This window comes from Canis lupus, chromosome 26, assembly GCF_011100685.1.
Source record: "Canis lupus familiaris isolate Mischka breed German Shepherd chromosome 26, alternate assembly UU_Cfam_GSD_1.0, whole genome shotgun sequence".
In the NCBI taxonomy this organism is placed as follows: Eukaryota; Metazoa; Chordata; class Mammalia; order Carnivora; family Canidae; genus Canis; species Canis lupus.
Window position 1 is genome coordinate 10,973,276 of NC_049247.1, and position 15,335 is coordinate 10,988,610.

Genomic DNA, 15,335 nt, shown 5'->3' on the forward strand with positions numbered 1-15,335 from the left:
GCCCATGTGGAGACCATATGTCAATGCCAGAACTATCGGAGAGGCTTTATCAGGTCTTGTGTTTATTTATTTATTTATTTTTAAATTATTTATTTATTTTTAAAGATTTTATTTATTTATTCATGAGAGACACAGAGAGAGGCAGAGACATAGGCAGAGGGAGAAGAAGACTCCCTGTGGGGAGCCTGATGCAGGACTCAATCCCAGGACCCCAGGATCATGACCTGAGCCAAAGGCAGATGTTCAACCACCGAGCTACCCAGGTGCCCTAAAAATTTTTATTTTTAAGTAATCTCTACACCCATTGTGGGGCTGGAACTCAGAACCCCAAGATCAAGAGTCACTTGCTCTACCAACTGAGCCAGCCAGGCACCCCAAGTCTTGTGTTTATTTTTATACTTCTAAAGAGCATTCTGAACACTGCTCCCCACAGTCAGGCCCCGGGTAGAAATAAAAAGCATTCACCCTGCGGTAGACTTGCAAAATGTCCTAAAAGCTTAAAGTCTTAAAAAGGAAAATACTTTCCTTTTCTAATTCTTCAAAATCAAAATGTTGGCTATCTTTATAGGTATTAGAGTTCTTATATACAGTTGTTAGTTTAGAATCATAAAAATATATTCTGTGTAGCTGATTTGCTTTAATTTGTAATATACTCAGAGTTGTGAAAATCTAGGGCATAGGTCAGCAAACTGCAGCCTGTTGGCCAAAGCCAGCCCATCGCCTGTTTCTATAAATAAAGTTTTATTGGCACACAGCCACATCCATTTGTTGACGCATCATCTGTGGCTGATTTCATGCTACAGCTGCAGGGTTGAGTAGTTTCAACAGACACCATCTGGCCTTCGGAGCCTAAAATATTTGCTATCTGTCCCTCTACAGAAAAAATTTGCTGACCCTCCCTTGACCTAAAACAAAAGATCGATTTGAAGGGATGGAAAAGACAAGAGAGTTTCCCTCAAAGTATTTTTGAGAGAAAAAGAAAGTGTTTCCCAAAAAAGCATTCTTTCAATTCTGCTCCTGCCCCCCCGCCCCCCATCACCCTTTGACAATGCAGACTGCATCGTTAATATGCCAGCTCTAGAATTAGGCAGCCCAGGCATGTTGTACCCCGGAGGGCAGGCTACCCCACCACTCTGAGTTCTGGGGCCAATGCATGAAGCTGTGGCTCATCGGGATCAGGAACAAGGGTATGCAGGTAGAAGCACTCTGTGCCATGCTGTTCCTTCCTGCTCTGAGGCTGGGATGGCCCTCGGCTCCCCGGCTGTCATATGGGGGAATTGGGTGTAGAACCCAGTGTGTTTCTCTTGATGCTTCACCTTAGAAAACCTGCCCAGCCAGTCATGAACTCAGGCGCAGAGAAGCACCGGGGGAATGTATAATAATGACTTTATGTATCCCAAGAGAGAAAATTTGCAAGTGATAGTGGATGGCCTTCCTCTGCTGATGCTTAGGGAATAAGCCTCATATGCAAGGGGCAGGTGGGAGGGTCTTCTCAGGCCCCCCTTGTGGGGTGGCTGGAACTCCCCCACTCCTTGAGACCCCACCACGCAGGGGAGCCAAGTCCCGTGTTCTTCCCTTATAGCTTCTGGCTGTTGTGTTCGACACCTTCAATGATATTGAGAAACGCAAGTTCAAGTCTTTGCTGCTGCATAAGCGAACCGCCATCCAGCATGCCTACTGCCTGCTCATCAGCCAACGGGTAGGGAGGGGTGGGGGCCGGACCAGGGAGGGGTGTGGTCCCTGCTGCCCTTCACTTGCCCTGAACAGTCCCCTAGGCACGGCAGGGCCAGCAGCTTTAGAAACCAGGAGTTCTGCCCCTGAGAGAACAAGAAAGAGTAGTGTGCCCTGGGATCCTTTGCTGTCCTGGGCATCCATAGTAGCTGCCACCAATGGAAGGGGCAGTCTGGGCTCTGTATTTTCCCATGTTTCCATGGCCACCTGCCCTCTCCCCGCAGAGGCCCGCCGGCATCTCCTACAGGCAGTTTGAAGGCCTGATGCGCTTCTACAGGCCCCGGATGAGTGCCAGGGAGCGTTATCTTACTTTTAAGGCCCTGAATCAGAGCAACACACCTCTGCTCAGGTGAGAGTGGATGCCAGGTGGGGCGGGGTGGCCAAAGGCATTCACAAGAGGGACTGGAGCGAGCCAAGGTACCAGGAGGTTGGTGGGCAAAGAAGCTTGTGAGAGACTAGTTTTCTCCACAGAGATTCTTCTAGTAGATAGTATCATTCATCAGATTTATTCTTACAAGTAACAGAAGCCCAGTCCAAGCTGGCTTGACACAAAAGAAATGAGCTGGCCCCACCAGTTGCTCTCCAGCCCTGAGTGAGGGGGGTAATCCCATGTGAGCCAGGTGAATGTGCATGCTTGCGCATACACACACACACACACACACACACACACACACGCCCCTGGAAGAGCCTGCAGAACCAGCCCCGAGATCTGCATGGGCAGATCTTGGTCTTCCAGACTGCTGATGACCAGAACCCTCTTCCTGAGGAAGGAAGCGGGCCAGCTATGGCAACACCAGTAAACAAGCTCTGTCCAGGCTGAACTCAGTCCCAGCTATCCCATTAAGTCCTCTGCTAGAGGCAGCTCTGTCCCTGTCCATTTAAGAATTAGAGTAACCCAGGGCAATTCAAGCTGTCAGTGGTTAGTATAGATGCATGGCACCTGGAGGAGATCAAATGCCCCCAGGTAAGGGTCGTTGGGGCACTGAGGTACTGAAACTCACAGATGTCCCCTCCGCCATTAAAGGGGACCACAGGTGGTCAAGGGAGACCTGAAGCTCAGTGGGAACAGGTTCTGATTTTTTTTTTTTTTTTTTTTTTACCTTTTCATGCTGCTTACAACAGCCTGAAGGACTTTTATGATATTTATGAAGTCGCTGCCTTGAAATGGAAGGTGAGTGCTTGTGAGTGGGACCAAAGACCAGAGACAGGGCGGGCTAACTGCTGGGGGGGAGGGGTGATGGGGGAGGGGAATGAGACTGAGCACACCAGCGGCCCAGCTGCTTGGCCCAGCTGCTTCCCCACTGGCTGGGACAACTCAGCTCTCGGCTTGGCTTGGCTGCCCGCACTGCAGGATTACAGGTGGCCCCCCTACAATATGCTCTGACATTTGCACTGTAGCTTCTTGGTTAAGAGCACCGAGTCTCAGGCAGACCCCATTAGTCACTGACATTGGGCAAGTTATCGAACCTTTCCAAGGCTTGTCTCACCAGGGAAATGGGAGAACGATGATCCCTACTTGCTGTTATTTTCAGGACTATACAAAAAGAAGGCATGGACATGGCTCCGTTTACATGCTTCCTGGACATTGGCATCTTTGTCATTGATAGATCTCTGTTTTCATTGTTGCCCAAGTTAGCCAGGGGAGCAGGGTAAACAAACGGCATCCAGGCCCGCAGGATGGTCCGCATCACTGGTCCTAACAGCCCCTCTCTGTGGCCCTGTTTCCTGGCCAGGCAAAGAGAAATAGAGAACACTGGTTTGATGAGCTTCCCAGAACAGCATTCCTCATCTTCAAAGGTAAGGTTGACCTGAATATGACATCTTGGCAGCTGGGGACAGATGGAGGTTTCCAGAGACCACAGATGAGCACATGCTCAGAGGGTGTGCCTGTATGTGTGTGTCTGAATGTCTGTGTGTGTATGAGAGACCAACAGTGTGGTCACCCCAGCAGGCAAATAAGTGCATTTTTAAAAAGGTAGTAGGATTCCATTATCCATTCCGTTCTCAAATCTGCCTTTGTACCCTCTAGTGTATTCAGGCCATCCTCCTGTGGAAGGATAAATAGCTCATGTATATGATCCCTGACATCATGCTTGCACAGCATAACATTCAGAATTTTAAAATCCAGGTGTTGCCCCTTCACTGAATGCCAGTTTTGAAGTTGCATGGAAGGGTATGGTTAGCTCGCGGGGGATTTCTTGTGCAAAAAGGCTGAAGCCTGGGCGTGGGCAGTGATGCACAAGAGTAAAGACAGTGTATCATATATCATGATTTCTCCTGCAGCTAGGGCTTTGGGCTCTGCTCTTAGTCCAGATTCTTTAGAGGGTTTTTGATTCTGTGGAGTGATAGTTACTCAAGTGGTTGAATCAATAGCTCCCGGCTGAGTCCAGTGGCAAGTTAAAGTTAGTGGTGGCCAACAAAGCTTCACTGTGCTCCCACCTGGCTCCGGGCTGCCTGGACTCTCTCTCAAGCAGCAGTTGGCTGTGTGGTCTGGCCTGAACACAGGCATGGGGTCATCCTCAGAGCATACCCTTCCTTCCTCACTCCTGGGCATAAACACCCTGACTGCTCATGGGTGTGAAGTGTGCGGTAGGGAATGTGTACTTGCCAATGAAGATTTCAATGTTAACATTTCTTCTCTTCAAATAGGAATTAATATCCTTGTGAAATCCAAGGCCTTCCAGTACTTCATGTGTAAGTGTGACATACCACAGTTCTAGGCCCCTTCCTGCCTGAGTCTTTTACCATTCCAGAACATGGAGAGTCAAGAGATTAGCCCTGCAGCCATGTTGCTGACTTTTTATTTTAGAAAATTCCAAGCATGTATAAAAGTGGGGAGATGATAATGAGCATCCATGTACCCATCGCCCAGCTTCAACAGCTGTCACCCCATGGCCAGTATTTCTATCCATCTGTACCCTCATGGTAGCTCATCATCTCTTCCCTAGACCTGGAGATTTTGGAAGCAGATTTCAGAACCACAGGATGTGGTCTGTCACTTAAGTCTATTTCTATCTGTAGGTTTCTCTTCCATCCCCTTTCTCTGTCTTGTGACATTTAGTTGAAGAAACAGGACTGTTTGGCCTTCAGTCTTGTTTTTGCATGCTCCTCTGTTGTTTATTTTCTGCCATTCGGTAGTTATAGGTAGAGTTGTATTGCCCAATGCAGTAGCAATTTGCCAGGTGTGATTATTTAAATTTAAGCAACTCAAGTGAAAAAAGCCACAGGAGCCACATCTCAAGTGCTCAGTCACCACATATAGCTAATGACTACTAGTTGGACAGCACAGAGGAGGACATTTCTTTTGTCCTAGGAAGTCCTCTTGGACAGTACTCATGGAGAAGCTTGATTGGATTCAGTCTTTCTAAGGAATTCTGGTTCCATTTGGTGGGAAATGGTGTTTAGAGACCACAGTTTGAAATGCTAAAGGTGTTCACTGCTTGGAGTTGGTTATTATTTCAAGGCCTTTCCATGGACAGAGGTAGGATTTTTGTTTTTAAAGATAAACTATATCGGGAGTTTATCCTGACTTTTTAAATTCAAATTCAGTACTATTGCATTTTTATCTAACTCCCTCATTCTTTCATATCCAGATACCCTCCCCACCCCCCCGTCTTAAAATACTGGCAAATCCTGGTTGCCAACACCACTCACACAACTACTCATTTGCTGTACCTCACAGTAGACTCATAACCATCTCCAGACACTAGTCCCAACACAGTCCCGACAACACAGCAACTAGAGCGCCATTCCAGGGACATATGTTTACATTACCAGGTGGTAAGGTCACTTATAAGAATTCTTCTCCCCGTTGAGTGTGTCACCAACTGGATATGCATTTAGGTTTCTTTATTTAATTTTATTTTTGATTTTCAGGTGTTGCTTTTTTTTACATTTAATTTTTGTTTTATACTTACGTAAATTATCTATATGGTTCCAAGTCAGATCTATAAAAGTATGTTTAAGGATACATCGTTTACATCCTGTCAAACCTCCTCTACTGGGTAACTTTTTTTTTGGTCTCTTCTTCCATTTTATAAAAACTATAAGTAGATGCATATGGATGCCTATCCCCATGTCTTAAATCAATGACAATACCTATACACTTTTTCCACCTTGCTTTTTTTCAGTTAACAGTGTATCCCAGAGACCACTCCCCATTAATATATAGAGATGTTCCTCGTTTCTTTTTAGAGTTGATACTTTACCATTTTGTGAACATGTCATAGTTGATCCAACTATGATCAGGGAAAAAGATCCCCTGTTGATCTTTTAGGGCACTTCTACATTTTTGTTCTCATAAACAGTTCTCTAGCAAATGGCTTGCAGTACAGATTGTTTTGTGTTTTGCTAGTATCTCATGGGGGTGGATCCCTAGAAGTGGGATTGCTATGTAAGAGGCCAAATGAATATGTAATTTTACTAACTAGTTCATGCAGTCATCTTAAAATCACATGTCTCTAGGAAAGAACAGACATTTTAATACTCAACATCTTTTACACCAACTTGGAGTAATCTGTAGGTTTTGCTGAAACAACTGGTTTCCCTACAGTGACACAGAACATGTTTTTAGAAATCTGTGGCCATTTTCTAAGTGAAACCACCAGTTGATGTAGCTCATGTGGTAAAAGCACTAAGTGGAAAGAAGCCATCATCTATCATGTGGGTGTGCAGAGCATCTCCTAGGGCTGCCAGGAGAGTAGCCAGGGGGGCGGCAGCTGTGAGCTATGGATTTGCACACCCATCTGTGCTTTCTCTCTCTATTATGGGCCTGTTTGCAGACTTGGTGGTGGCTGTCAATGGGGTCTGGATCCTCGTGGAGACCTTCATGCTGAAAGGTGAGCCCTGGCTAGGGGACCAGCCTGTCCTGTGGGCACTCCTGACCCCACCACTTGACCTCCTGCTTCATGTCTTACAGGCGGGAACTTCTTCTCTAAGCACGTGCCCTGGAGTTACGTCGTCTTTCTGACTAGTAGGTTTCTGATGTGGCTTTGCTGAACTACAGGTTTTATTTGTTTGTTTGTTTATTTATTTAAGATTGTATGTATTTATTCATGAGAGACACACACAGAGAGAGAGACAGAGACACAGGCAGAGGGAGAAGCAGGCTCCATGCAGCGAGCCTGATGCGGGACTCGATCCTGGGTCTCCAGGATCACACCCTGTGCTGAAGGCAGGTGCTAAACCACTGAGCCACCCAGGCATCCCTGAACTACAGGTTTTAAACCCTGGCTAGGGAGAACTTGCATTTGCTTGAGGGCCTCATGGCTCTTCTTGAAAATGGGGAGGCTTGATGAGAATGGAGCAGAAATGGAGTCTGATTCCATCCCACGCCCGTCTGGATGTAACTCACACTGGATGTAACTCACACTGCCTGGCTGCACGGGGTCGCTCAGCTTCCTCTCTCACTGCCCCCCCACCAGCACCCCACCCTTGTCCCAGCCCACAGCCCTCCTGAACAGTGACCTGCTCCCCACCACTGGTGCCCCTTCTTACCCTGACTCTTTGTACAGGCTGCTTTCTCTGCCTGGTGCACTCACCCCCTGCACCACCCCCCCACCCCCCACTGCACTGTCAGACAGTCTTCCTCCTCCTTTATATCTAAACATCCCTGAGTGCTAAGCACCATGCTTCTTCCTGTCTGGACCCTAAGCAACATGCAAGTGTGTGCTGTGCTGCGTTGTGCACTGCTGCACATCCAACACAGTGCCAAGCACGGGAAAGGTGCTCAGGAACTGTCTGGTCGATGGACAGATGGCTGGGCCATTCCCAAAGAGGGGGCGGGGGTACCTCCTCTTAAGCAAGTAGTCCCAGTTGACCAGCTCCTGGGCTGGGCCCCTCTGGAGGCTGTACACTCACAATGGGGTATGGGTGTGACATGACCTGTGGGGGAGGCTGGAGACCTCAGAAGAGCCTCAGAGGGAGACGAAGCCAGTCCAAGTGTGGGAGAGGCTGTGGTTGGGGCCCCTGCTAACTGCCTCCTCCTGTTCACAGTCTACGGGGTGGAGCTATTCCTGAAGGTTGCTGGCCTTGGTCCCCTTGAATACCTGTCCTCCGGGTGGAATCTGTGAGTGGAGAGCGTGTTTCTTAACTGAGACTGACGGTCGCGGGCCCCCTCCCTACATACTCACAGCGCACACCGTGTTCTGCAGTGGCAGAAGGAGGGGCCGAGGGCAGGACAGGGCTCTTGTCTCCTGGCGCCGTTCTGCCTGGGTCAGGCTCTTGTCTTACTCTCAGGCCCCCTTTTTTCTGTTCATCCTAGAACAATTCGTGGTGGCTCTTCAGGGTCCTCAGGCTGGCTGGCTCTAGCTAGTCATGGGCCCCCACACCCATCCCTGACAATGAGGCTCTTATCTCTGTAAAAACCATGATACTAATGGAGAAGGCGGCTCCACTACCAGTCGTGGTTGGCAGCTGGCTGGGGTGGTAAAGAGACGCTGTTCCACAGAGACCTCAGAGGCCACTTACCACCCACCCAAGTTAATGCCTCCATGGCATCAGCCTGTCCTCACGAGGTCGTAGCCTTGACAAATAGAGAAGGGTCCAGGAAGAGCAGTAGTAGGATGTGCGCCATGCTGTTTTTGGGGTCTTCGTGCACTTCTGAAGAGGCAAGAAGGCCCCCTACCTCGAGCAGGGCTGGCTGACTAGCCTCCAGGTGGGAATCCCACCTGCCCATTCCACCCCTTCCCTTAGGAAGCTCATCAGGGTCAGTGGTCACCCATATAACCCGACATCTGCCACTAGAATAGGGCAGGACCTTCAGGATGGGATTTCTGATCCCTACTGTGTCTGCTGTGCCTGGGGGTCCAGCCAAGCTGGCCTCAGAAACCCCAGGGCGGCAGGAAGCTGCCCCTGCTGGGGTCAGCATGTGGGCCCCTGGGAAGGGAGCACTGAAACCGGGGCTGGGGAGTGGGGAGCTGTGGGAGGGAGGCAGGCCTGGGCAGGCCATTTGGACCACGGCTTCTCCCTCACCCTCCCAGGTTCGACTTCTCTGTCACTCTGTTTGCCTTTCTGGGACTGCTGGCTCTGGCCTTCAACATGGAGCCCTTTTATTTCATAGTGGTCCTGCGTCCCCTCCAGCTGCTCAGGTGACAGGGGCAGGGGCAGGGTGGGGAAAGCCTTGGGACTGGTCTGGGAAGTGGGGGGAAGGAACCCGAAGATTCACAAGCCTCGTGTCAGAGATGCACCCCGCTACAGAGGCATCAGGCCCTGTCTCCACCTGTGGGGGGAGTGTGTGGCCTGCTGTGCCTCCTCACATCACAGGGATCCAGTTGCCCCTGACTGTGGAGGAAGAGCGTGGCCCATGGCTCAGGTGACCTTGGCCTGCAGCAGGTATCAGCTGCAGCCATAGAAACACATATGCTCAGAGTCATAAACCAGAATGCCACAGCCTCCGAGGGTGCAAGGGGATCTTTGAGGGGCCCCCATGCTTTCCTGGCACAGTCTCTTGTCAAGAAAAACCCTCCCTTAGTCTCACCTTTTCCACAGAGACGGCTGCGGGGAATCAGTGAGGCAGCTCTCCATAGAGACCCCCGCCCCCCTTAGCACCTAGGGGTCTTCAGAAGTCTCGGTATCCTTGTGGGTATCAAGCTATGATCCCATTCGTGGCCTTCCTGGAAGGAGACATGGAGGTGGGGATGGTGGTCAGGGGGCAGGGTCTCGCTAGAAGAACCTGCAGCGGTGCCCCAGTGTTGGTGGCTGGGGTCGGGCGAATGTCAGCTTCCTCCCCGTATGTGGTGGCCAGCTGAGCTGCCGAGCCTCCATGTTCCTGACTCCTCTGAAGGCATGGCTTCTGTTCCCTTCTTTCTGGGGCTTGCCTCCTGGCCCTGTTGGTAAATGGCAGTGCATAGCCGCTGCTGCCTCCTCCCCCAAGGAAGAGGCCAGGGAGATGCCCTGGGGCTGTCTCCCCACCTCCGCCCATGCCCGGGAGCGGGGGATGCAGCCACACCGGCATCTGAGCACCATCGGGTCTCTTCCCTCAGGTTGTTTAAGTTGAAAAAGCGCTACCGTAATGTGCTGGACACCATGTTTGAGCTGCTGCCCCGGATGGCCAGGTACTGCCCCACCTCCCGGCCCCCAGGGCCAGGCGCCACGAGGCTTGTGCCCCTAGGGGGACAGCTGGGCGGTAGTCGGGGGAGAGGAGGAGGCCTGGAAAGGACTGACATCGAGGGTCTGACGGGTCTCCAAGGAGACTGAAATGTGGACCACCTCGGGTCTCCCTGGTACCACTTTTCTCCACTGACCTGTCTGAAATATTTAGTAGGGAGGGCAGGGAGCTGTCAACTCACTTACCACCTGTGTCTACATTCACAGGTAAGGGGTCACCTGTGAGTCTACCTTCACAGGTAAGGGGTGAATCTCTGGTAAAGGGGCATCTGTTACTAGAGTCCTGATTCGAGCTGGTTTTGACCTCAGACCTGAATCACAAGGCCCCTTCCCTGCAGACACTTTCCAGTTGGTAAACCTGGCTAGGGGCATGCCTGTCCATCAGTCAGCGCAGTGGGTCTGAGGATACTGGGGCTGCCGGAGGCGCCGGTCTCTCCCGCCTGGCCCCAAATCACTCTGTCCCTTCTGACCCTCCTCCCTAGCCTGGGCCTCACCCTGCTCATCTTTTACTACTCCTTCGCCATCGTGGGCATGGAATTCTTCTGTGGAATCCTCTACCCCAACTGCTGCAAGTGAGTACACATTGGGGCCTTGCCTTGCCTGCCCCCAAGCAGCCTGTTTTTTCGGAGGACCCAAACCAGGACTGGTGCGCCCCCCAGGCTAACCGTGTGGGTCTCCCGCAGCCTTGGGGCCTCAGGGACACAAGCCCTGGAGCACCCTTCAAAGCCCTGGAATCCCTTTGCTTTGCATTTGGGGGGGGGGGGCTTAGTTCAGTGCCGTAGCTAAGGGAGGGACCTGGAATTGGGGATGTCTCTGAAGTGAGGACATCTGAGCAAGTTTCCCTGTCCCCAAGCAGCCCTCCATCACCTGCCCTTGGGGCTGAGGTCTGAAGGCCACCCCAGAACCAGGAGTAGTCTGAGGTGTGAGTTCCATGGCTTCCCCCTACTTCTCTGGGGACCATGGGCACTGGGCAGACACATCAACCCAGGCAGACAGATACCCACAGGAAGGCCTTTGGGGGCAGGGGTAGAGCGTGGGGAGCACAAGCTCCCATAGCCTCTCCTTTCCTGAAGCCACCACAATGAAAGCAGTGTCCCCTGGCATTAATTCTCGAGTCACGGCGCTCTCTTTAAAATTATCCCATAAGGCCTCAAGCACAAACTCCTTACAAAGGCACTGGCAGCCGTTTTGAGAGTCAGGCTGAGCTCAGAACCAGAGGCCCGTAGCAGTGGGCCACAACCTGGCAGTGCGCAGAGCCAGCGGGGCAGCGGCATGAGGCCTGGGACTCTGCCTTCTGAACAAGTTCCCTGGGGGACCAAGGACCAGAGTAGAAACCTCAGCATGAGCGTTAACACACCAGCCATAAAGGATTGGAAGGAAAACAGCAAATAAGCTCTCCGAACCCGGCAGCCTTCTAGAGCACTGCTGCCCGGGGCTGGGGCAAGCCCAGCAAGGAGCTTTCTGCTCCATGGGGTCACTGCCCGGCACCCAGGCTCTAGAGCAGATCCCAGACGGGAGAACCAGGGGAGACACTGTCTTCCTCTCCCTGCCCTGTGTCTCCCTCCTGTATCTGGGAGGGAGAGGGCTTAGCTGGTAGCAGAGAAATGCCAAGTGGATGCAGATAAGCCGGGAGTGAGCCCAGGAGTTCCCACCAACACCCGACTGCTGAGAGGAGCCGAGGGCTTCCCATGGGCCAGAGAGCTGGGTGCTGGGCCAGCCACAGAGGCTCCCTGGGCAGAGCTGGGTTTGCTTAAACCTTTTGTCCTCTGTCGAGGTGACCCAATTTCCACGTGACCTTCCCTTCTGCCCCTCTGTCTCCCTGGCCAGTACGAGCACAGTATCTGATGCCTACCGCTGGCTCAATCACACCGTGGGCAACAGGACCGTTGTGGACGAAGGCTACTACTATCTTAATAACTTTGACAACATCCTAAACAGCTTTGGTGAGTGCAGAGGCCACTGGTGGGACAGTCACTGCAGGCCCCAGGTGTGGCCTAGCAGAGCTGTCTGACGCCTCCCCCTTCCTGGCCATTTGCTATGCTTTCTGGAGTCCTCCTGAGCCTCCATGGAGGCTGTGGTTTACCCCGCCACAGGGGTGCAGGCCAGGCCAGATCCCAGCACTCACTCACCACCAGGTTTCGTTCCTGGGAGCAGAGGGGCTCCGTGCTTTGCCGAGAGCGGGGGAAGCCTGAGGCCAGGGAACCCACCCCCAGTCACAACCCCACAGTTGCAGGGTGGGACAGCCATACCAACCTGCCAAGTGCCCTATGCTGACCCCAGCTCAGGCCCACATGGCAGTGCTCCTGGGTTCCATGGAGAGGCTGGGGCAGGGGCAGGGCACAGCTCAAGAGGGAAAGGGAGCCCCTCCTGGCATCCTGGATCTATACCAAGTCAGGTCGGAGTAGCTCTCGTGGGAGAGTTTTTGTGGTCCCTCTCCTGTGTCTCCCACTCTTTCCCTGCTGCCCAGCCCCAGCCCTGGTTTGTCATAGGCACAGGGAGCGCCCTTTGGGGGACAGGCCAAGATGGCAGCACTCCCTGTGGGGTGGGCGCTCAGGGGAAGCTTTGGCTGATACTTCTAGGACTCAGCCCAGGCTGGCAGACGGGGATGCCATCATTTAGGTACATGGCACCCCGGATAGGTGGAGAGAGGCTACTTGAAATAGACTTTGAAAAAGTGATTCTGATTGAAATACTCCTCGCTCTCCCTTGCCTTTGGCAGTGACCTTGTTCGAGCTCACAGTTGTCAACAACTGGTACATCATTATGGTAAGGACCTCAGTCAGCTCCTGGGGGCCTCTGCCCACCATCCTCTGAGACCAGCTCTGGTCTTGCCTGGCCCCAGATGGGGATATGTCACTCTTCTGTTCCCTGTCGGGGTTGGGGTCCTGGGTCACACAGGGTTGGGGTTCTGTGGAGAGCCCACAGTGTGGGCTGGGCCCCAGGAGCCACCCCTCTGCATTTGCTAGACGTGGCTTCCATGCCTGCCCACCCCATACATCCCCTGGGGGCCAGGAGATGCCAGTTAGCCTGTGGATCTCTGTCCTCCTCCAACCACTGTGGGAGGGACTCTTTGACCAAGAAACAGTGTGGCAAGCCTTGTTGGGTTTTGTTTTCCATTCCTTAAACTCTTCTAAGTGCCATCCCTGCTTGGAACCAAGACTACCTGGGTTAGTCCTGAACCCTGCACCCTAGGGAGCATCCAGGGCTTATGCAGCACAGAGGGGTTTTTAGATCCGGGGAGCGAGGTCCCTCTTCTGTGTTTCCCACAACCCCAGGCAAATTGGGTAGGGTCTGTAAAGAGCTGGGCATGCAGGGGACCCTGGAGCAGCCCAAGCACACAGCGACCCGGCCCCACCCCGCTGCTCACTCACTGGCTGCCTCCCCTTGTCCCCAGGAAGGTGTCACCTCTCAGACCTCACACTGGAGCCGTCTGTACTTCATGACTTTTTACATCGTGACCATGGTAGGTCCCTGGGGCCATGGGACACTCTCCGCCCTTCCCCACTCCTGAGTCTCCAGCTGCCCCAGCCTGGTGGGCAGGAGCCCCCGGGGAGGAAGGGCCAAGACCAGGCGGCAGCATCCCACCTGGCTCCACTGGCTGTGGGCCCTGCAGCAGCTCACATTCTCACCCACCCTCTCTCTCTGCGCCCGGTCAGGTGGTGATGACTATCATTGTCGCCTTCATCCTTGAAGCCTTCGTCTTCCGAATGAACTACAGCCGCAAGAACCAGGACTCGGAAGGTCTGTGCAAGCAGCTGTGGCCGGAGCATGCCCGCTGCTCATCTGGCTGGCTGCCCAGCTGTCAGCTTTTTTTGCTGTCCAGTCCCGCTGTCTGGTTGTCCAGGCTCCTGGCAGTTTAGCTTATCTGCTGGCTGATCTGTTATGTCTCTCATGTGCATTGATTTTCAAATACTTAATGACAGAAGAATGCTCTCAATCTCACGTTCAAAATAAAAACAATCCACGTCCGAGATTAGAAAAATTGCAGAGCAGAGACAGGCTTATTGTGAACGCAGCAGCCCTGTGCCCCGCCTTCCCACACCCCCGCACACTGTCATCACAGCTGGCTGTCCCCTTCTCTATGATCTCCACATTTCTAAATAACATGTTCACAGTGCAGTTCTAGATTTAAAGGGTGTGAATGTTGTACCAGTGGTTCATCCTTCTGCAACTTGATCGTAGCTCTGATCATCGCCTCTCTTCTTCCGGGTTGCAGAGCTTTGTGCATACTGATCCTTCCGGATTCTCCGTCAAAACCACCACATACCTATTACTTATTTCCACATCTGTGTCTTATCAGGCCACCTGGCTCCATGCCAAAACTCTATCCCCTATAAGCTGCTGGCCCGACAGCACCCCAACACCCACAGCAAAGGGAGGGGAGAGGGTGTGAGTGCCAGGCAGGCAGGAAGTGGGGGGCATGTTGTACTGATGCTGGTTTGCTCCGAGAGGGAACACAGGGAACTGCCAGGGCGATGGGGAGGAGGGCTGAACCAGACCTGGCCAGAACCGCCAGGCCCCTTCCCAGTCCCGGCCTCCCCTCCCACAGTTGATGGTGGCATCACCCTTGAGAAGGAAATCTCCAAAGATGAACTGCTTGCTGTCCTGGAGCTCTACCGGGAGGTGCGAGGAGCCACCTCGGATATCACCCGGCTGCTCACAGTCCTCTCTCAGATGGAGAAACACGAGGTGAGGAGCTTCAAGGCCGCTTCTGACGGAGTGAGGGGCAGGTTTCGGCCTTGTGGAAGGTCTACCCTGCTGTCCGCCCCTCAAGCCGGCTGAGGCTGGGCACCCGCGCTCCTGCTGGGGCAGTCCCTGAGCCTCCACAACTTTCTTTTAGCAAAACACCGTGGTGTTTCTGGGACGGAGATCAAGGACCAAAAGTGACCTGAGCCTTAAGATGTACCAAGAGGAGATTCAGGTAAGAGTGCCCTTGCCCATGCTGCCTAGACCCCACCTGAGCTCCTGCCTGGGAGTGGGCCTCCCCGCCGATGAGCAGGGGCTGCCCTCCGGTTCCTTCCCTGAATGTGGAGTAGGGGAGGCTCCACATGGGATCAGGGCCTCCACTGGGACGGCTGCCCGTGGTGATTGGGACGCAGGGCTGGGCGGGGCTTGGGCTCAGGAACCCTTGTCCCTGCCCCAACATGAGCAGCTCTCCCATATGGCCCTGCTGCTTGAAGAAGAAATCTGCAGAACCTGCCTGATTTCTTACCCTGAGACAGAGCCGCAAGTGCAGTGGGAACAGCAGGAGACCTAAGGGGCAAGAGGGGAGTGCAGGGGCCATGGTGAGCTGGCAAGGGGAGGACAGCCCCTTCTCAGGTACATTAGGTTCTCCTGTGCCTTAGGTCTCTTTTGGAATTTTTGGCTGTTTGGGGTTTTTTGTTGTTGTAATCGAAGAGAAGGGAGAAGTCAGAAAAATTTTTATTTACAAAATCTCCCTGTCTTTCCACATTGAAAGCTAAGTAAACTACCTTGCAAAGCACCATGTGGGCTGACAG

General features: G+C 52.7%; 1 protein-coding gene across 3 annotated transcripts in view; it reads left to right on the forward strand.

Moving 5' to 3' along the window:
- Positions 1-15,335, forward strand: part of TPCN1 (two pore segment channel 1) — a 62,348-nt gene that overhangs the window by 43,176 nt on the left and 3,837 nt on the right. For all 3 annotated transcript variants that reach the window (XM_038575169.1, XM_038575170.1, XM_038575171.1), the window contains 17 exons: positions 1,583-1,699; positions 1,956-2,080; positions 2,854-2,902; positions 3,465-3,528; positions 4,381-4,425; positions 6,513-6,569; positions 6,650-6,703; positions 7,726-7,798; positions 8,712-8,819; positions 9,714-9,785; positions 10,320-10,409; positions 11,665-11,780; positions 12,557-12,603; positions 13,232-13,300; positions 13,494-13,578; positions 14,387-14,526; positions 14,678-14,758. In XM_038575169.1, coding sequence (XP_038431097.1) covers positions 1,583-1,699; positions 1,956-2,080; positions 2,854-2,902; positions 3,465-3,528; positions 4,381-4,425; positions 6,513-6,569; positions 6,650-6,703; positions 7,726-7,798; positions 8,712-8,819; positions 9,714-9,785; positions 10,320-10,409; positions 11,665-11,780; positions 12,557-12,603; positions 13,232-13,300; positions 13,494-13,578; positions 14,387-14,526; positions 14,678-14,758 — 1,392 coding nt within the window. The remainder of the gene's footprint in view (positions 1-1,582; positions 1,700-1,955; positions 2,081-2,853; positions 2,903-3,464; positions 3,529-4,380; positions 4,426-6,512; positions 6,570-6,649; positions 6,704-7,725; positions 7,799-8,711; positions 8,820-9,713; positions 9,786-10,319; positions 10,410-11,664; positions 11,781-12,556; positions 12,604-13,231; positions 13,301-13,493; positions 13,579-14,386; positions 14,527-14,677; positions 14,759-15,335) is intronic.